Source organism: Salvelinus sp. IW2-2015, linkage group LG5 (genome assembly GCF_002910315.2).
Source record: "Salvelinus sp. IW2-2015 linkage group LG5, ASM291031v2, whole genome shotgun sequence".
NCBI classification, from domain to species: Eukaryota; Metazoa; Chordata; class Actinopteri; order Salmoniformes; family Salmonidae; genus Salvelinus; species Salvelinus sp. IW2-2015.
Window position 1 is genome coordinate 31,471,251 of NC_036844.1, and position 22,652 is coordinate 31,493,902.

The 22,652-nt window shown below is 45.2% G+C and overlaps 1 protein-coding gene and 1 long non-coding RNA gene across 2 annotated transcripts in view; both read right to left on the reverse strand.

Annotated features, from left to right (window-relative positions):
* LOC111964333 (uncharacterized) overlaps window positions 1-11,882 on the reverse strand; it is a 43,714-nt gene extending 31,832 nt beyond the window's left edge. Inside the window, exons 1-5 of the mRNA XM_023988197.2 lie at window positions 10,598-11,882; window positions 6,928-7,078; window positions 6,615-6,732; window positions 1,799-1,837; window positions 1,679-1,720 (exon numbers count right to left, since the gene is read on the reverse strand). Coding sequence (XP_023843965.1) covers window positions 1,679-1,720; window positions 1,799-1,837; window positions 6,615-6,732; window positions 6,928-7,078; window positions 10,598-10,763 — 516 coding nt within the window. The 5' untranslated portion in view covers window positions 10,764-11,882. The remainder of the gene's footprint in view (window positions 1-1,678; window positions 1,721-1,798; window positions 1,838-6,614; window positions 6,733-6,927; window positions 7,079-10,597) is intronic.
* Window positions 1-22,652, reverse strand: part of LOC139027782 (uncharacterized) — a 663,342-nt gene that overhangs the window by 31,832 nt on the left and 608,858 nt on the right. The gene's annotated exons all lie outside the window — the stretch shown is intronic.

Here is a 22,652-nt window from a genome sequence, read left to right on the forward strand (position 1 = left end):
GAGCTCCCCTGCCCAAACCTCAGGAGACAATCCCACAATCTCATCCATCTGTGACTGACGCACTCCTCGTCTCTGGTGTTTCAGTTCCCTGATCAAGTTTAATAACCATCTGCTCCAGGGGAGTGTGTGTAAGTTCCTCTTACACACACACACACACACACACACACACACGACACACACACACACGCAACCACAATCAAAAGACCCCCTTTCCCCAGTCCCATTGCAGCCTGAAGTAGAGAGTGATGACGGACCTACTGGAGGGCCGCTACAGTTCAGCTGCTCCCCCAAACAGACAGAGAAAGAGGGGTGAGACGGCAAGGCCAGGCACGGCTGGAACAGACAGACAGGAGAGAGAGGTTAGAGAGACAGGAGAGAGGGGTTAGAGAGACAGGAGAGAGGGGTTAGAGAGGTTAGAGAGACAGGAGAGAGAAGNGAGAGAAGTTAGAGAGACAGGAGAGAGAGGTTAGAGAGACAGGAGAGAGAGGTTAGAGAGACAAGAGAGAGAGGTTAGAGAGACAGGAGAGAGGGGTTAGAGAGACAGGAGAGAGGGGTTAGAGAGACAGGAGAGAGGGGTTAGAGAGACAGGAGAGAAAGGTTAGAGAGACAGGAGAGAGAGGTTAGAGAGACAGGAGAGAGAAGTTAAAGAGACAGGAAAGAGAGGTGTCACTGTCCAGAAGCAATGTGTGATAGCTTTTTAAGCTGTAACCTGCCACTACTTTTTATTTATTGTCACATACTGTACATGTACAGTTTTACAGGGTCAGCCATAGTAGTACCTCACCCCTGGAGCAAATTAGATTAAAGTGCCTTGCTCAAGGGCACATCAACAGATTTTTCACCTTGTCGGCTTGGGCAATGCTCTAACCACTAGGCTACCTGTAGCCCGTAATGTGTTACTTTCTCAACCCCATACCTGTCCAGAAATACTAGGAGTTTAACATTGTGCTTTCCTGTTGTTGTTTACATGACAATTGATCGTATGTCACAGATGATATCATTATCGCTGTTCAGGAAGTGACAATAAAATGACCTTTCCAGGCACTAACTCAACCTTACTCAGACACTGTGCATAGCGTTATACCTTAAAGGGGCAATCTGCAGTTGCAACATACATTTTTGGACTTCTAAATGAATGATATTCTTGAAGAATATAACATATAAATGCCTACTATGGCTGACCCTGTAAAAACAACACATTTCACTGCACCTATCCGGTGTGTGACAATATATATATATATTTTTTAATCTGTCGGAACCCAAGATATAAGCTTATTTTACTCCAATGTTTGTAAACAAAGTAAATCTATTGTAAACCAACACTTTATAGCCTCAAAACATGACTAAAACTCTAATTTTGATATCATGGATGGTCAGTCCTTGTATCCATAGCTCTGTCTATGAATTTGTGGTTATATTTCTCAAGCCCCATCACTCAGCTGTTTACTAAAACAAGTGGTGGAATGACCGCCTTGTTATTGAACTGCAGATTGGCCCTTTAACTCTGTGTTAAATTAATGTAGCATGTATTTTTATGCAATCAACATAAGAGGTACCACACTAGTATATCTAACTTTAAAAACAAGTTCATCATAAAAACAAATGCCCTCATAATGTAATAGTATAAGACAAACCCTATAAGACGAACCCAAACTCAGGAATCCGTTATAATACTTACTTTTTCCACTGCTGCAGGTGGCTGCTGCTCACTCACTGCCACCTGTGGGTTGAACACACAAACACAGGCATTACAGAGAGAGCCACGACACAGACAGTAACGTGCAGTACACAAACATACCTGTAGAGGGGGCAATGTCCTCACTTCCTCACTGTTCTCCTGTTGGAAAAGCAGGAACATGTCAGTTGAGCTGACAGATTCAAAACACACTTTACATTTTCTGACAAGAACCTGCTAGGTGTTTGACATTTTTTGAATCATTATTCATACTTACTAACTTAGATAAATGTAAGCACACTGAAGACCACATAGGCATATTTAATTTAGATTAATTTCTTATGTGCTTATTCAGACTATTCTACACAGAACAAATATATATACGCAACATGTAAAGTGTTGGTCCCATGTTTCATGAGCTGAAATAACAGATCCCAGAAATAGTACATATGCCCCAAAACATTCTCAAAAATGTGCACAAATTTGTTTACATCCCTGTTAGCGAGCATTTCTCCTTTGCCAAGACAATCATTAAAACAGCATGATCATTACACAGGTGCACCTTGTGCTGTGGACAATAAAAGGCCATTCAAAAATGTTCAGTTTTGTCACACAACACAATGCCACAGATGTCTCATGTTTTGAGGGAGTGTGCAGTTGGCATACTGACTGCAGGAATGTCCACCAGAGCTGGTGCCATAGAATATAAATGTTATTTCTCTACCATAAGCCACCTCCAACATCGTTTTTGAGAATTTGTCATTAAGTCCAACCAGCCTCACAACCGCAGACGATGTGTATGGCGTCTTGTGGGCGAGTGGTTTGTTGGTGTCAACGTTGTTAACAGAGTGCCCCATGGTGGTGGTGGGGTTATGGTATGGGCAGGCATAAAATATGGACAACGAACACAATTGCATTTTATCGACGGCAATTTGAATGCACAGACATACCGTGACAAGATCCTGAGGCCCATTGTTGTGCCATTCATCCGCAACCATCACCTCATGTTTCAGCATGATAATGCACGGCCCCATATCGCAAGGACCTGGAAGCTGAAAATGTCCCAGTTCTTCCATGTCCAGCATACTCACCAGACATGTCACCCATTGATCATGTTTGATATGCTCTGGATCTAAATGTATGACAGCGTGCTCCAGTTCCCGCCAATATCCAGCAACTTCTCACAGACATTGAAGAGGAGTGGGACAACATTCCACAGGCCACAATCAACAGCCTGATCAACTCTATGTGAAGGAGATGTGTCGCGCTGCATGAGTGATGTGGTGGTCACACCAGATACTGACTGGTTTTCTGATCCACACAACTACCTTCTTCTCTTGTTTTATATATCTGTGACCAACAGATGTATATCTGTATTCCCAGGCATGTGAAGTCCCTGATCACGGCCTAATGGTTTGTTTTTATATTATAGACTGATTTCTTTATATGAACTGTAACTCAGTAAAATCTTTGAAATTGTTACATGTTGCATTTATATTTTTGTTCAGTATATAAACATTTGTGAATTTATGTTTGAAGGACCAGCCGTGGGTGCCTGTAAGGAGCCACATCTGAGTGGTCAATACTGTGCTCTACAGAGTGGAGGATCATGGTCAATACTGTGCTCTACAGAGTGGAGGATCATGGTCAATACTGTGCTCTACAGAGTGAGATCCATGGCAATACTGTGCTCTAGCAGAGGGAGGATCATGGTCAATATTGTGCTCTACAGCAAGTGGAGGATCATGGTCAATACTGTGCTCTACAGAGTGGAGGATCATGGTCAAATTTGTGCCCTACAGAGTGGAGGATGCAGGTCAATATGTGCCTACAGAGTGGAGATCATGGTCAAATTGTGCCTACGAGGAGGATCATGTCAATAGTTGTCTCTACAGAGTGGAGGATCATGGTCAATATGTGCTCTACAGAGTGAGGAATCATGGTCAATATTGTGCCCTACAGAGTGGAGGAATCATGGTCAATATTGTGCCCTACAGAGTGGAGGATCATGGTCAATATTGTGCTCTACGAGTGGAGGATCATGGTCAATACTGTTGCTCTACAGAGTGGAGGACATGGTCATACTGTGCTCCTACAGATGGAGGATCATGGTCAATACTGTGCCTCTACAGAGTGGGATCATGGTCAATATGTGCTCTACCAGAGTGAGGATCATGTCAATATGTGCCTACAGAATGGAGATCAGGGGCAGTGAGACAGTGTCCACCTGGCTCGCACATAGCCTATGTGCACAGGGTTGCCATGACAACGCAGAAAATCCTTCTCCCTCTTTTAAAATAGCGTGAAAACGAGTGTAACCCCCCCCACATCCACAACAACACCCCCCTTCACACACACTTATGCCAATACATGTGACAACCTACACTTCTCAATTTAAAATATGCAGGGTTCACTTCCACAAAATAAACAAATCACTCTTACCCCCTACACACTTAATTAAAACACTAATTTATACATTGATAATTGGCACATACACACTTTATGACTCACAGACAGAGACACAGAGAGAGACAGAGAGATACACAGACGCAGACGGGACGACGGACAGGACACGAAGGACAACAAGCGAGACCAAACAAGAGAGAGCAAGAGAGAGAGCAAGAGCGAGACAGGAGCGAGACAGCGAGAGAGATAGATTGACAAGGAATTGGACAAAAAAGTGGAAGAGAAGGAAAGGACAGGATTGAGGGAAGAGAAGAGAGGAGGATGTGATTGAAGGACAGTGATAGGGGAGGAGAAGAGAGATGAATGATTGAAGAGGACGGGATAGAGGGAGAGAAGAATGTGATTGAAGGACAGGATAGAGGGAGAGAAGAGAGGAGGATGTGATTGAAAGACAGATAGAGGGAGAGAAGAGAGGAGGATGGTGAGAAAGACGAATAGAGGAGAGAAGAGAGGAGTATTGAAAGGACGGATATGAGGGAGAAGAGAGGAGGATGTGATTGAAAAGATGGATGAGGAGAGAAGAGGGAGGATTGTATTGAAAGACGGAGTAGAGGGAGAAGAGAGGAGGATGCTGTATTGAAAGGACAGATGAGAGGCGAGAGAAGAGGAGGATGTGATGAAAGGACGGGATAGAGGGAGAGAAGAGGAGGATGTGATTGAAGGACGGGATAGAGGGAGAGAAAGAGGAGGATGTGATTGAAAGGCGGATGAGGAGAGAAGAGAGAGATAGTGATGAAGGACGGGTTGTCATCCACTATTCTGTTAGTTGTTGTTTTAGTTGTCAGGACGTGAGTTTGGGTGGGCATTCTATGTTGTCTGTTCTATGGTTGGTTTATAGGGTTGCTGGTATGGCTCTCAATTAGAGGCAGTGTTGGCGTTCCTCTAATTGAGAGTCATATTTAGGTAGGTTTGTTTCACAGTGTTCGTTGTGGGTGGTTGTCTCTGTGTCTGTGTCGATGTTACACCATACGGGAATGTTTCGGTTGTTCGTGCGTTTATGTAGTCTGTTCCTGTGTCAGCGTGCCCCGTGTATTTGTAAGTTCGTTTGTTCAGGTCTGTCTACATCGTTTTGTTATTTTGTTAGTTTAACAAGTATAGTTCGTTTTCGTGCTTTGTCTGTTTTGTTTATTTAATAAATCATTATGTATTCACAACCTGCTGCGCCTTGGTTCGATCACTACTCCCCTCTTCGTATGAAGAGAGAAGGAACGCCGTACAACGGGATAGAGGAGAGAAGAGAGGAGGATGTGATTGAAAGGACGGATAGAGGGAGAGAAGAGAGGAGGATGTGATTGAAAGGACGGAATGAGGGAGAAGAAGAGAGAGGATGTGATTGAAAGACGGGATAGAGGGAGGAAGAGAGGAGGATTGATTGAAAGACGGATAGAGGGAGAAGAAGAGAGGAGATGTGATGAAAGGACGGGATAGAGGGAGAGAAGAGAGGAGGATGGATTTGAAAGGACAGGATAGAGGAGAGAAGAGAGAGATGTGATGAAAGGACGGGATAGAGGAGAGAAGAGAGGATGTGATTGAAAGGACAGGATAGAGGGAGAGAGAAGAGAGAGATGTGATTGAAAGGACAGGATATGAGAGAGAGAAGAGAGGAGGATGTGAATTGAAAGGACGATAGAGGGAGAGAGAAGGGAGGATGTAATTGAAGGACAGATAGAGGAAAAAAGAAGAGAGGATGGATTGAAAGGACGGGATAGAGGGAGAGAAGAGAGGATGAGATTGAAAGACAGGATAAGGGAGAGAAGGAGAGATTGATTGAAGGAACAGGATGAGGGGAGAAGAGAGGAGGATGTTATTGAAAGGACGGGATAGAGGGAGAGAAGAGAGGAGGATGAATTGAAGGACAGGATAGGGGAGAAAAGGAGGATGTAATTGAAAGGACGGGATAGAGGGAGAGAAGAGAGGAGGATGGTATTGAACGGACGGGATAGAGGAGAGAAGAGAGAGATGTGATTGGGACAGGAATGGGAGAGAAGAGAGTGATGGATGTGATGAAGAGCAGGCTGGGGGGGGGGCGTGTGATGGGGGCGGATAGAGGGAGAGAAGAGAAGGAGGATTGGTGATGGAAAGGGACGGGATAGAGGCGAGATAGAGAGAGGAGAGGAATGTGATTGAAAGGACGGATAGGGATCGTGGTTGAGTTGGAAAGAGAAGATCAAGGGAGAGGGTCTTTGCTGTTTGTGAAGGCAATAAGGGAGAGTAAAGGGAAAAAGAGATGAGGGATAATAGAGAGTCCGGAGAGGGAGAGCTAGTGTGATTTATTTGCCACTGAGCGATGACTCTCCCTGGAGAACGTGCTCTCACTGGCCCTCAGCTGTGCCCAAGATATATGACAGCAACAGAGAAGGTCACCTCCACACACACACACACACACACACACACACACACACACACAACACAAACACAACACACACACACACACACACACACACCACCCACCACAACACACACACACACTCACCTTTAAATTGAGTTGTATCCCTGACTGTGTTTTGGGAGGCAGATCCTCTCTCCGAGTTCTGACAGGATCTGAGGCTGGTCTGTTTACCAGGTTGCTCTTCAGGGAGGTTGTCTGGTGGCTGCAGATACAGACAGGACCAGGCAGGACCAGGCAGGACCAGACAGGACCAGGCAGGACCAGACAGGAAAAACATAAAAGGAATGATCGAAAATGTCAAACTCAAAAACTAACCTCTCACTCAATTTGATACCATTATCACAGCTCCACAGAACTGTAGGTAAAATCCCTGCTTGTGGTGCTGAGGTGTCCGTACAGTGTGTTATTTTGCAGGCTTGGTGGTGCTCTTCTTTCCGCAGGCCCAGTGCAGATGAGTTTGGAGGTCTTCAGCTCGTCCACCTCTCCAATCGTCATGACCGCCACATCTCCGTCCCTGCCCAGCAACCAGCTCACTTTCTTACTGTTGGCTACAGGAGACAAAAACACACTGGAGATATTACTGGAAGTAACAGAAAACAGACATTCTTGCCAAACTAGTAAAATCAATAATTTGTAATATTTATGTTTCTGTGGTAAACAGACAATGCTGGGCTCCTTTTATGGACAGCAGTGGAAGAGATGGGGAAAAAATAGAAAAGTCACCACATCCTTAAATAGCATGACATGGCAACATTGGGTAAAAGCTGAGAAATGTTCCTTCATGGGAATAAAGCAGCACACACACACAGACACGCAGAGTCGAGGACCAGTAGAGGCACTTATTCAGCCTACTTGACTGTAAATACCCTTTGCTGTTCTCATGTTGTTTATAAATATGTGTTTTTCGTATGTACTGTATATATTGTGATTGCTGCAAAAATGTATTGGCTCATTGACAAACGTTTTCTGAATCTGAGGGTTTGGGTTGAAAACAAGGAGAGGCACCCTTCCAGAGCAGACTACCAGTTAACTGGTTCTGCCAGCCCATCCTGTGGCAACGGCACCGCATTCCACCTGGGGCAAACCCCGACGACAAGTCCTGAACTACATGTACATATTACCTCAATTACCTCTACTACCTCGTACCCCTGCACATTGACTCAGTACCCGTACTCCTTGTATATAGTCCCATTATTTTATTGTTTTACTATTTCATTTTACATTTCTTGTTCATACTTCTTAACTCAGCATTGTTGGTTAAGGGCTCGTAAGTATTTCACAGTAAAGTCTACACCTGTTGTATTCGGTGCATGTGACAAATACCATGACATTTTATTTCATTGTATTTTATTTGAAACCAGACCATTTTCTCAACACGCATTTACATGAATAGCATGTGGGACTTGGGATATGACTTCACACTTGTCAAACTGGTAAGAGGTGTGTCCCTCTTGACTCTTGGAACCATGTCCTTGTCACAATACTCCTGTTACTTCACCCCTTGACTCTAACCACACCCCTCTCTAAAGACCCTCATAAACGCCAGGCCTCAATCATATTCCTCCACATATTGAACAGATTGAAAAGCGAACAGTGTCATTTCCCATGTAGTACATACAGTACAGTAACCGGTATACTGTGGTACTTTCATGGAAGGACAGGTTTAGTTACTGTGGCAATAAGGTGGCCCGACCTGCACTACATTCTATCATCTGCCACTAGCAAACGTCACCAGTCTGTCACGTTCTGTGCTCGGAATGGACAACACACACAGGAACACATAGTGGTGAACACATAGTGGCGAACACGTAGGGGTACTAACACACCAAAACATGTAGTGCAAAGCTGTCATACCAGTTGTATAGCCTACATGTTACAAATGACGCATGTACACATGCTACAGAAATGTAGGGACAAACATTCAGCAACACACTAATTACATACACCCCAAACTAAATGACCTAAATATAACTGAACAGATTAATAACACTAAACCACATGGCCTTATGCCTCCTGCAGGCTTCCTACTCTGCTCACACTTCATTGTTGGAAGGCATGGACCAGTGGGCCTGGAGTCACTTCCTGCTTTGCACAGACACCCGGGTCCTGCGCTTTAACAGGCCCATATTTTCTTCTGCTTCACACCAACAACAACCAAACTAGGTCTGCAACAACTGTGGCTACAACATATGCTACAATGACGTCTCTAACCCTATGTTCCAGTGGTGTGTGTAACACTGCACTGTGTATCAGGGTGTGTGTGTGTACACAGCAGTGATCAAATTATATTTAAAAAATATATATGTTGCAGGAATGCTAATCTTATCTGTTTCTATAGAAATGATTTCAGAACATTCTGAGATGGTGACTTGCTGAAATGACATGGAACGACCCAGTGTGTATCAGGGGACCGTTGACTTGTAGTAATAGCTGCCCTGGTCGTTAGCCGATATAGAGGCCTCTGTTCTCCCTCCTCCCCGTCTGACATTCAGACGCTCGATAATCAGTGCTTTGTTGTCAAATGTCTATTGCAGCCAAATCCAGACTTCCCCTGATCCTATTCACACGTCAAGCAGAATGAATGCAAAAACTGACATGTGCTACAGTGACCTACAGCCAGCCATCATAGACTCTGACACGCAGACTTAAAGCAGGCCAGCCTTAGGGGGAGGAAACCAGTGCGGTCACACATCCCCTTTTTCTCTCTCTCATATATATATATATTGAGAAGCTCTGTGATTTGTCTTGTGATCTCAGATTCCTTCTGTGGAATGTCAAGGTAAAGCACATTGTGAACCGAGTCATCATTACGACACAAATTCCTCACTCAGGGACTGGCTACTTGCAACCGAGAAAATGCAGACGGGCAAGATTTTCAGGATAGAAGGATAGAATTACAGAATAGAATTACAGCCTGCCTGCGTTTGTAGCGGTGTGCGTAATGACCCCTTTATTGCAGCTGATATACACAATAGCAGAACAGTTTAGTTCCTCTATAACATAGAAAATAACAGTCTACTCTCTGTGAAACACTAGCTGGCACTATTTCTGTCCATCGCATGTTCCTCTGTTCTGTTATCTTTTTTTTCCGGACACACACACATTCCAGACATCAGGCCTCTCCCTTCACTGGGAACAAAATAATCTAAAGCAAAGCCCTGTACACACACACACAATCAGACATAATCAGACATAAGACATATTCTGATTAGACATTCTGCTCTGTTGTTGTTGTTGAGTATCAGATCTGCATGGCACCTGTTTCGGATGTTTGTTGTCTTACACTAAGATGGGCTTTGTGTTCACTGATAAGGCCCCTTTAAAAACAATTGATTATTGAACCAACGATTTAATCAATTGTGGGTGAGTCAGCTGTAAGTATGTAATTTCCTCAAACGAGATAGCAGAGCCACATCCTGGTCTGGCAGTAGGACTACTCTTTCAGACATAGTTTACTGGAAGTGACTAGAAACCCGAGTTGAAGACCTCCTCCTTTCTCTCACCCCGGTGATGCTACACGAGGCAGGGCTACTTCCTCATATCCTCCAGTGTCCCTATTGTGACAGTAAATGGTAACCCTGGTAACTGCAGGTAGTCATTTGACAAAAGACACAAGTAGCCTTTTTAGCCATTACCTACTCTCAGGCCTGCTTAGCATAATATAAACAGGTAATGCCATCTCATTGAAACAAATTGTATAACCTTGCAGGCAGACACCCACACAGAGGGCCTGCAAAATCAGCAGTTGATACTGACAACGTTTTCAGTAGACACATCATCACAGGATGTCTCTCAGAGGTAAACCACACACTTTCAGCTCAACTTTACATGGCAGCTCCCTATTGGTTAATCCACAGCAGAAAATACACCAACATATCTAAGACTTGTCTAATGTACCTGGCTTCAGAAAGACCAGGCGGGTAGGTTTCAATGGAACATGTTTGTAGGCTTATTTCATAAGCAGGTAATGATACTTTCTGGCACATAGGTACTATGGCTCCTGTCAGCCCCAGTATGTGAAGATGTAGTAGAAAAGGTAGAGGACAGTGAGTGAGAGGAGTTGGTACCTGTCTTTGACTTTGGCCTGTGGTCCGCTTCTTTCTCCTCACGTTCTGTCCAGCGCCGCACCTGCTCCTCTCTCATCTTCAGGAACAGGGTCTTCTTCTGGTCCTCATTTAGGGCCTCCAACACATCTGGGTCAATGTACATGTCCTTTAAAATCTGCTGCAGCATGGTGGCGGCGGTGGTGGGCTGGAAGTGGAGGGGTACCGTCCTGACTCCTTAAGCCAACAGTTTCCTGAAGATGAGTTGGTTTCTAAACGAGCCTCATGAGGAGAAGAAGAAGATCGGGCCTCGTCTGTCACAAACACACACACACACACACACACACACACACACACACACACACACACACAAGCTAAAGACTACTTCCTCTGTCGTCCTCTGAGCCGACACTTCCTCCTCCCTCGACACACACACGTCAGCCCTCGTCAGGCAGCCATCACTGGGAGACTCTGCTTCAGGGAAAATGTTACATCACATCTGTCTGCACTGCAGATGATTGCCACTGCCTAGTCCCTACTGTATGCTAATCCTACTGCTGTCTTTAGTTATCCTAGACAGTTTTTCTTGCCTTGGTTTTCTTTATCTGTTCTCCTCTTAAGATGTCACTACTTACTGTCTTTTTTTTCATTTCTTAGTAATCTCAGTAATCTATTTTCCCCTCCATCAAACCCTGGTTTCCTCACTCAAGCCATGGCAGGGCTCTGAGAGTGTGTCTGACTCTGGATGGGAACTGATTCCAAAGGAATGGGTGGGGTTTTTCCTCCTCCTTCACACACATCCCTTTCCAACCCCCCTTCCTTTTTTTCAAACTCCCAAGAGACAGCTGCTCCATTTTAACATGGCCGTTACTGGGCTGTAACCAAACTACAAGGTCACATCCCAGGACAGCATGAGCAGAACGCTGTTGTAGCAGAGGGGCTGAATGTACTTCACTAGGCATGGTGGTCATAGTAAGAATGAAACAGCACAAGCAACACTTGGAGGGAGACCAAAGGTAGCCGGAGAACTGAGAACTGTCACTGCTGGCAAACACATTGGTTTCTTTCTACTCAACGCTTAGTGGGGGGAAAAAAATGACAGAAAAGGAGATGGATTCTGTAATAGACAATTCAGCAGAATGTGTGAGAGAACGGATGTGTTATTTAAGTAGGATGTACTCACAGTGGGGTGCAGATGCTCCACAGCAGAGTAACTATTCGAGCGAGGTGTGCTTGTGTGTCCTCCTCCTTGCCTTTGTGTATGACTGAGCTGATGACATCACAGCATTCCATGAACTGTCTCTCACTCTCTCTCCGCGTAACACACACACACACACACACACACACACCACACACACACACACACACACCACACACACACACACCACACACACACACCACACCACACACACACACACACACACACACACACACACACAACACCACACACACACACACACACACACACACAATGATCTTGGTGAAAAAAGAAAGTCAGGAAACAGAGCTCAGTTACCCTCAGCTGTAAAAGTAGTAACAGCATCCTGTTAGGGCAGACAGAGAGAGAGAAATCAAAACAAGCTGCTGTTTGAAAACCATGTTTCTATTGCCCAACCAATTGGAAAGTTATTAAAAATGTATATTTTTCAAAAAATTTAATTGCACATTGTGATTTTACTCCTCACATTTCTCCTTCTCAAACTCAGCCTCTTTTCTTTTTTACCTAAAGCTAGCACTCCTCTTCCCCTGACTAACACAGTTCCTCCCCTGACTACACAGTTCCTCCCGCGACTACACAGTTCCTCCCCGCGACTACACAGTTCCTCCCGCGACTACACAGTTCCTTCCCCGACTACACAGTTCTCCCCGACTACACAGTTCCTCCCCCGACTACACAGTTCCTCCCCGACTACACAGTTCCTAGCCCCACGACTACACAGTTTCCTCCGCGACTACACAGTTCCTCCTGCGAACGTACCAGTCCTCCCGCGACTACACAGTTCCTCCCCCGACTACACAGTTCCTTCCCCCGACTACACAGTTCCTCCCGCGCAACTACACACCCCCTGTTCCTCCCACGACTACACAGTTCCTCCCCGAACTACACAGTTCCTCCCGCGACTACACAGTCCTCCCGCGACTACACAGTTCCTCCCGCGACTACACAGTTCCTACCCGCGACTACACAGTTCCTCCCGCGACTACACAGTTCCTCCCCGACTACACAGTTCCTCCCGCACTACCCAAAAAAAAAAAAAAAAAACAAAAAAGGTTTTTTTTTTTCCCCTTTCCCCCCCGCGACTACACCAGTTCCTCCCCCGAACTACACCAGATTCCTCCCCGACTACACAGTTCCTCCCCCGACTACACAGTTCCTCCCCCGACTACACAGTTCCTCCCCCGACTACACAGTTCCTCCCTCGACTACACAGCTCCTCCCCCGACTACACAGCTCCTCCCCCGACTACACAGCTCCTCCTCCCATAAAACCATAGCCCTCAGACGATTGGTCCGCTTCATCCCCCTCCACTCTACTACTCCTGTATAACCTCTCTATCGCTTTCTAAAAACCAAACTAACCAACAAAAAACACTTGATTCCAAAACACAACAACACATAGAATAAGATAAGTCTACAGTTGTCGTCTTCAGAAATGCCAATATCAATACAATAACCCACTTCCAAATCTAAGTAAATAGCACACTCTGGTGGTCAAACACCTAGGCCTGTAAATTAAGCTTTTTTTTCACCATATTTGCAATTGATCTGATTTAGTCACATCAGATTAGAAAAATGATATCAATAGGTTAAGCCCCAAAATTATTCAATTTAAAAAACAATAATGGTACATTTGAAATACAAACAATGGACTATTGTGCAGTAGGATTATTCAGTCTTCTGTATGCGGTAAAGCTTTCCTGTACTTACTTTGGTGGAAAACTCTGATAGCAAGTAGGCACCTGCTGTTTCCCAAATATACACTGTACTGAAATCAGTGGAGGCAGCTTTATGGAGGCATCACTCCTCAAGGTCCCTCACGTCACAGCGTAACAAATTGCTTTAACCAATTGCACCATCTGCTGGTTGTATTTGAAAAACCTACAGGGAGGTTTTATTTTCCCAGGTTATCAAATCAAATTTGGGCTTGTTTAAAAACAAAAGGTTTTCAGGAGCTCTGTTTAATGCGACCACTCACATAGCCATCTTGTACCGTCCCCCAAATGGTTTTCGGGTGTAGCATCATCATCATTAAACTAACCTAGTCCCCTAATTGGAAAATGCTATATGGACACTCGTGACCTGCAAACCGATATTTCATTTCAGAATTTTATAAAATTAGGGTCCCATTTTAGGCTATTTAGCAGACATGCTTATCCAGAGCGATTTACAGTAGCAATTAGGGTTAAGTTCCTTACTCAAGGGCACATCAAAATATTATTTTCAACTAGTCGACTCAGGGATTAAAACGAGAGACCTTTCAGTTACTGGCCCAGGGCTCTTAACCGCTAGGCTACCTGCCACGGGTTAGGAGCTTGGTTAAGGTCTGGCTAATGCTCGATGTTGGTTGTTATGCAGGTCGGCAGTGTCCTTAAAGTCTCTTCCCCCCTAATCCAATAGTGTGTTATTGTGGCCTGCCATTCGGGGCATTCCTGCATGTGGTGATTCCTGTTGGTCAAAAGATTCAATAAAACTATTAACAGACTTTTTCGCCCCCGCCTCCCGCCTGCTATGTACCGGTGTCCTCAACAGGGACAACACAGTGTCCTTCGCTCCCCTCTGCCGAACACCTGCCCTCTCCATGAAATAAAATAACATTTTATCAAATGTTATTGGTCCCATGCTTGGTAAAAACAGGTGTGGACTAACAGTGAAATGCTTACTTATGGTCCGTTCCCAACAACGCAGAAAGAAATAATATAAAAGCAATAACACGTAATAAATGACAAGTATTAATAGATACACAATGTGTAACGATAACTTAGCTATATATAAAGGGTACCAGTACAGAGTTGATGAGCATGGGTACGAGGTAATTGAGGTTGATACAGTGCATTCGGAAAGTATTGAGACCACTTGACTCTTTCCACATTTTGTTACGCAAGAGCCTTATTCTAAAATGGATTAAATCCCTCATCAATCTACACACAATACCCCATACATTTTTGCAAATCTAAAACATATTCAAAACTGAAATAAAATGTGATGAGTAAAAGAAGTAGGTACAAAAAGGGTCAATGTAAATAAACGCAGCAAAAAAAGAAACATCCTCTCACTGTCAGCAGAGTTTATTTTCAGCAAACTTAACATGTGTAAATATTTGTATGAACATAAAATTCAACAACTGAGACAAACTGAACAAGTTCCACAGACATGTGACTAACAGAAATTGAATAATGTGTCCCTGAACAAAGGGGGGGGGGGGGGGGATCAAAATCAAAAGTAACAGTCAGTATCTGGTGTGGCCACCAGCTGCATTAAGTACTCTTCATGGATTGCACCAGATTTGCCAGTTCTTGCTGTGAGATGTTACCCCACTCTACCACCAAGGCACCTGCAAGTTCCCAGACATTTCTTGGGGGAATGGCCCTAGCCCTCACCCTCCGATCCAACAGGTCCCAGATGGGCTCAATGGGATTGAGATCCGGGCTCTTCGCTGGCCATGGCAGAACACTGACATTCCTGTCTTGCAGGAAATCACACACAGAACGAGCAGTATGGCTGGTGGCATTGTCATGCTGGATGAGCCTGCAGGAAGGGTACCACATGAGGGAGGAGGATGTCTTCCCTGTAACGCACAGTGTTGAGATTGCCTGCAATGACAACAAGCTCAGTCCGATGATGTTGTGACACACCGCCCCAGACCATGACGGACCCTCCACCTCCAAATCGATCTCGCTCCAGAGTACAGGCCTTGGTGTAACGCTCATTCCTTCGACGATAAACGCAAATCCGACCATCACCCCTGGTGAGACAAAACCACGACTCGTCAGTGAAGAGCACTTTTTGCCAGTCCTCTCTGGTCCAGCGACGGTGGGTTTGTGCCCATAGGCGACATGGTTACCGGTGATGTCTGGTGGGGACCTGCCTTACAACAGGCCTACAGGCCCTCAGTCCAGCCTCTCTCAGCCTATTGCGGACAGTCTGAGCACTGATGGAGGGATTGTGCGTTCCTGGTGTAACTCGGGCAGTTGTTGTTGCCATCCTGTACCTATCCCGCAGGTGTGATGTTCGGATGTACCGATCCTGTGCAGGTGTTACATGTGGTCTGCCACTGCGAGGACGATCAGTTGTCTGTCCTGTCTCCCTGTAGCGCTGTCTTAGGGGTCTCACAGCACGGACATTGCAATTTATTGCCCTGGCCACAGCTGCGGTCCTCATGCCTCCTTGCAGCATGCCTAAGGCACGTTCACACAGATGAGCAGGGACACTGGGCATCTTTCTTTTGAGTCAGTAGAAAGGCTTCTTTAGTGTTCTAAGTTTTCATAACTGTGACCTTAATTGCCTACCTTCTGTAAGCTGTTAGTGTCTTTACGACCATTCCACAGGTGCATGTTCATTAATTGTTTATGGTTAATTGAACAAACATGGGAAACAGTGTTTAAACCCTTTACAATGAAGATCTGTGAAGTTATTTGGATTTTTACAAATTATCTTTGAAAGACAGGGTCCTGAAAAAGGGACGTTTCTTTTTTTGCTGAGTTTAGTTAAATAGTTAAACACATAGCTACCCGGACCAACTATTTAGCAGTCTTATGGCTTGAGGGGTAGAATCTGTTCAAGGTCCTGTTGGTTCCAGACTTGGTGCATCAGTACCGCTTGCCATGCGATAGCAGAGAGAACAGTCTATGAGTACTTGGGTGACAGGAGTCTGACAATTTTTAGGGCCTTCCTCGAACACCACCAGGTATAGAGGTCCTGGTAGGCAGGGAGCTCGTTCGCACTACCGTCTGTAGCGCCTTGCGGTCAGATGACAAGCTCTTGCCATACCAAGAGGTGATGCAGCAGTCAAGATGCTCTCAATCGGATGTAGATCTTTGAGGATCTGAGGGCCCACGCCAAATATTTTCAGTCTCCTGAAGGGGAAGAGGCATTGTCGTGCCCTCTCATGACTGTGTTGCTGTTTTTGGACCATGATAGATCCTTAGTGATGTGGGCACTGAGGAACTTGAAGCTATCAACCCGCTCCACTACAGCTTTGTCCTATAGTGCACGATCAGCTCCTTTGTCTTGCTGACGTTGAGGAGGAGGTTGTTGTCCTGGCACCACACCACCAGGTCTCTGACCGCCTCCCTATAGGCTGTCTCATCGTCATCAGTGATCAGGCCTACCACCTCCGTGTCATCTGCAAACTTAATAATGGTGTTGGAGTCGTCCATGGCCACGCAGTCGTGGGGGAACAGGGAGCACAGCAGGGGACTAAGCGCGCACCCCTGAGCGGCCCCCGTGTTGAGGGTCCAGGTGCCAATTTTAAAGGGAGGTGTCAGTCCCAGGGTCCTTAGCTTAGTGATAAACTTGGAGGGCACTATGGGGTTGCACGCTGACCTGTATTCAGTGAACAGCATTCTCACATAGGTGTTCCTTTTGTCCAAGTGGGAAAGTGCAGCTTGGAGTGCAATAGAGATTGTGTCATCTGTGGATCTATGGTGGTCTGGACGCTTGCCAGCTGGTCGGCGCATACTCTAAATACCTGTCCTGGTAATTCGTCTGGCCTTGTGAATGTTAAAGGTACAGTTGAAGTCGGAAGTTTACATACACTTAAAATTTGTTTTTCAACCACTGCACACATTTCGTGTTAACAACCTATAGATTTGGCAAGTCGGTTAGGACATCTACTTTGTGCATGTCAAGATAATTTTTCTAACAATTGTTTACAGACAGATTATTTCACTTATAATTCACTGTATCACAATTCCAGTGGGTCAGAAGTTTACATACACTAAGTTGACTGTGCCTTTAAAAAGCTTGGAAAATTCTATAAAATGATGTCATGGCTTTAGAAGCTTGGGACCACGCAGCTGTCATACCGCTCAGGAAGGAGATGCGTTCTGTCTCCAAGAGATGAACGTACTTTGGTGCGAAAAGTGCAAATCAATCCCAGAACATCAGCAAAGGACCTTGTGAAGATGCTGGAGGAAACAGGTACAAAGTATCTATATCCACAGTAAAACGAGTCCTATATCGACATAACCTGAAAGGCCACTCAGCAAGGAAGAAGCCACTGCTCCAAAACCGCCATAAAAAAGGCAGACTACGGTTTGAAACTGCACATGGGGACAAAGATCGTACTTTTTTGAGAAATGTCTTCAGGTTTGATGAAACAAAAATAGAACTGTTTGGCCATAATGACCATTGTTATGTTTGGATGAAAAAGGGGGATGCTTGCAAGCCGAAGAACACCATCCCAACCGTGAAGCACGGGGGTGGCAGCATCATGTTGTGGGGGTGCTTTGCTGCAGGAGGGACTGGTGCACTTTACAAAATAGATGGCTTCACGAGGCAGGAAAAGTATGTGGATATATTGAAGCAAAATCTCAAGACATCAGTCAGGAAGTTAAAGCTTGGTCGCAACTGGGTCTTCCAAATGGACAATGACCCCAAGCATACTTCCAAAGTTGTGGCAAAATGGCTTAAGGACAACAAAGTCAAGGTATTGGAGTGGCCATTACAAAGCCCTGACCTGAGTTTAAATGTATTTGGCTAAGGTGTATGTAAACTTCAACTGTATTACTCACATTGGCTACAGAGAGCGTGATCACACAGTCGTCAGGAATGGCTGGTGTTCTCACGCATGGTCCAAACGAGCTTCAACGCCATACAACACTCCTTCCGTGGCCTCCAACTGCTCTTAAATGCTAGTAAAACTAAGTGCATGCTCTTCAACCGATTGCTGCCCGCACCCGCCTGCCCGGCTAGCATCACTACTCTGGACGGTTCTGACCTAGAATATGTGGACAACTACAAATACCTAGGTGTCTGGTTAGACTGTAAATTCTCCTTCCAGACTCATATTAAGCATCTCCAATCCAAAATTAAATCTAGAATCGGCTTCCTATTTCGCAACCAAGCCTCCTTCACTCATGCTGCCAAACATACAATCGTAAAACTGACTACCCTACCGATCCTTGACTTCGACGATGTAATTTACAAAATAGCTCCCAACACTCTACTCAGCAAACTGAATGTAGTATATCACAGTGCCATCTGTTTTGTCACCAAAGCCCCATATACTACCCACCACTGCGACCTGTATGCTCTCGTTGGCTATCCCTCACTACATATCCGTCACCAAACCCACTGGCTCCAGGTTATCTTTAAGTCTTCGCTAGCTAAAGCCCCGCTTTACCTCAGTTCACTGGTCACCATAGCAACACCCACCCGTAGCACACGCTCCAGCAGGTGTATTGCACTGGTCATCCCCAAAGCCAACACTTACTTTGGCCGCCTTTCCTTCCAGTTCTCTGCTGCCAATGACTGGAAAGAATTGCAAAAATCACTGAAGCTGGAGACTCATATCTCCTTCTCTAACTTTAGTCATCAGCTGTCAGAGCAGCTTACTGATCACGGTACCTGTACACAGCCAATCTGTAAATAGCACACCCAACTACCTCACCCCCATATTATTACTTACCCTCTTGCTCTTTTGCACCCCAGTATCTCTACTTGCACATCATCATCATCTGCACATCCATCACCCCAGTATTAATGCTACATTTTAATTATTTTAAAATAGGCCTCTATTGCCTATTTTTTGCCTACCTCCCTACTCTTCTACATTTGCACATTTTTTCTTCTATGTTGTGTTATTGACTGTATGTTTGTTTATGTGTAACTCTGTGTTGTTGTATTTGTCGCACTGCTTTGCTTTATCTTGGCCAGGTCGCAGTTGTAAATGAGAACTTTTTCTCAACTGGCCTACCTGGTAAATAAAAGGTGAAATAAAAAATAAAAGTTCAGTGTTGCTTACCTTCGAAGCGAGCATAGAAGGCATTTAGCTCATCTGGTAGGCCTGCGTCACTGGGCAGCTTGAGGCTGGGTTTCCCTTTGTAATCTGTGATAGTTTGCCAGCGCTGCCACATCCGGCGATTGTCAGAGCCGGTGTAGTAGAATTCAATCTTAGTCCTGTATTGATGCTTTGCCTGTTTGGCTTCATCTGACCACTTCCGTATTGACCGCTGGTACTTCATGTTTGAGTTTTTGCTTATAATCAGAAAGATAGAGTTATGGTCATATTTGCCAACTGAAGGGTGAGGGAGAGCTTTGTATGTGTCTCTGTGTGTGGAGTAAAGGTGATCTAGAGTGTTTTCACCTCTAGTTGCACGTGGCTGTGGATATGCTGGTAGAAATGAGGTAAGACGGATTTCAGTTTTCCTGCATTAAAATCACCAGCCACTAGGATCGCCGCCTCTGGATTAGCATTGTCTTGTTTGTTTATGGTCCTAAATAGCTCATTGAGTGCGATCTTAGTGCCAGCATCTTTTTTGATGGTAAATAAACAGCTACAAAAATTTGGATGAAATCTCTCTTTGTAAATAGTATGGTTACAGCTTATCATAAGGTACTCTAACGCAGCGAGCAGAACCTCGAGACTTCCTTAATATTGGAGATTGCGCACCAGCTGTTCCAAAGAGACACACACCTCCACCCTTGAGTTTACCTGACGCTGCCGTTCAGTCCTTCTGATGCATAGAAAAACCAGCTAGAATAATATCCATGTCCTTGTTCAGGATATTATGGTTCTTCAGGTCCTGTTGATAGGACATTCTCAAAAGGAGCTTATCCAGTTTGTTCTCCTGTGATTGTACATTCGCCAATAGAATAGGGTGGAGGCAATGATTTACTTGCCTCCGTAGTTTCATCAGGATACCCCCCACGTCGGCTTCTATATCACCATCTCTTTCTCTTCCACGTGTCAGGGATTAAGGCCTGGTCCGGGGTGAGAGTATGTCCTGTCCCGCCAACTCATTGAAGTAGAAATCTTCATCCAAATCGAGGTTAGTGATGCTCTGATGTCCAAAAACTATTTCCGGTCATAGGAAACGATGGCAGAAAGATGTACAAAAAAAGTTAACAGTGGAAAAAAAAACACAAAACAGCTGAATTAGTCAGGAGCCCGTAAAACGTCCGCTATACATTCCAGCGCCATTCTCACCTGTCAACAGAACTGCGGGAAAACAGTGCCCAACAGGCGAGGGCGAAGGACACGGTCTACCAGTCACCACCGCCTCCGGCTAGCTACTCTGGTACACAGTAGACAGGAGCGACACCATGTGCTAGCTAATTAGCTAGCTTGCCAGTTAGGGAAACCGTGTGCTCGCTAGCTTGGTAGTGTCCTTCGCTTCCACCACCTGAACACCTGCCCTCGTTGCCGTTAACAGAACTGCGGGAAAACTGTGCCTGACAGGCGGGGGCGAGGGACACTGTCTACCAGTGTCACCCCCACCTCCCACAAGCTACTCCACTAGTACACAGCAGGCGGGAGGTAAGGGAGACACTGTGTACTAGCTATCTTGCTAGTTAGCTAGCTAGCACACAGTGTCCTTCGCTCACGCATGCTGAATTCTTGCCCTCGCCGTCGTTAACAGAACTGCAGGAAAAAGGTGCCCGACAGGTGGGAGCGGAGGACATGGTCTACTGTTGTCGACCCTTGCCTCTACTTCTTCTTCTATGGGGTTTTTAGCGGCAGTTGGTATCCAACGTTTTGGTACCTACTGTACTGGATCACATCCTACCTGTCCTATCTTAAAAATTGACCAATAGAAGTTAAAAGAGAGGTTCTTGCAGATGCCGGAATGTAGGCGTGCCCTGAATTGCGGGCTGCAATTGCACCCTTCTCCCCTAATTGTGCATGGCCGGAAGTCTCTGGTCTACAAGATTATTAGCAAGCAAGCAATCAACCAATCACATTGGTGTTGGGTTTGTGAATCAACAGTGTCTGATTCGGATTGGAAAACTACAGGTTTTTTAAATGTTGACACGGTTGAGTAACACCAGGCTGTGACTGGAGCAGAGATGGATGGAAAGTTAGGAGGGGTTAGGGGTTGAGGAGGATTGGATGGTGTGTAGCGGTGGAGGGGGAAAAGGTGGAGGAAGAGTAGGGCATGTAGATATGAAGAAGAGGAAGACCGAGGATCTTTTGCTCAGGGGAGAGTAGTGATGAGGGAGGTTTGGTTCACAGTGTTGTATGGAGAGAAGTGGAGTTCAAGATGTTGGTTAAGTTTAAGGACAATGGTGGAGTCATGGCGGTAAGTCTGATCGCATTGGCTTGTGATTTGAAGAGTAAAGTAAGAGAAGTTGTGTCTGCCAAGAGTTTTCGTGATGGAAGTTTGGTGGTGGTGGTGTGTATCGATGCTAAACAGCATGAGAAGGCTCTCAAACTCAAGCAGTGGATCAAACCGGACGGCAGTAGATGACGGGAGTTATTACGGGAGTTCCAGAAATTGTTAAAATTGTTAACATGAAAGAAATAAAGGTTCTCTTATTGATGCAAGGCGCCTCCAGATGACATGAGAAGGGAAGAAGGTGGATAGCCTGTCAATGCTACTAAACTTTGAAGATCCGGTACTGCTGTCAACAGCTACTCTTCCCAGGGTCCAGCAAGATAAGACAGTTAAATACAGTTTAAAATACTACTTGCATTACATGTCATAACACCTTACCCAGCACATTCAGTGTGTTCCCTCAGGCCACCACTCCACCACCACATATTTACAATACAACTTCCATGTGTACGTGTGTGTAGAGTATGTGTCTTATCATTTGCATGTGTGTCTGTGCCTGTGGGTGTCTCTCACAGTCCGTGCTGTTCCAGAAGGTGTATTTTTATATGTTTTTTAAAATCCAATTTCACTGCTTGCATCAGTTACCTTATGTGGAATAGAGTTCCGTGTAGCCATGGCTCTATGTAGTACTGTGAGCCTCCATAGTCTGTTCTTGACCTCTGGTGGCATGTCTTGTGGTGTATGCATGGGTGTCTGAGCTGTGTGCTAATAGTTTGAACAGACACCTCGGTACATTCAGCTTGTCAACACTTCTAACAAAAACAAGTAATGATAAAGTCAATCTCTCCTCCACTTTGATC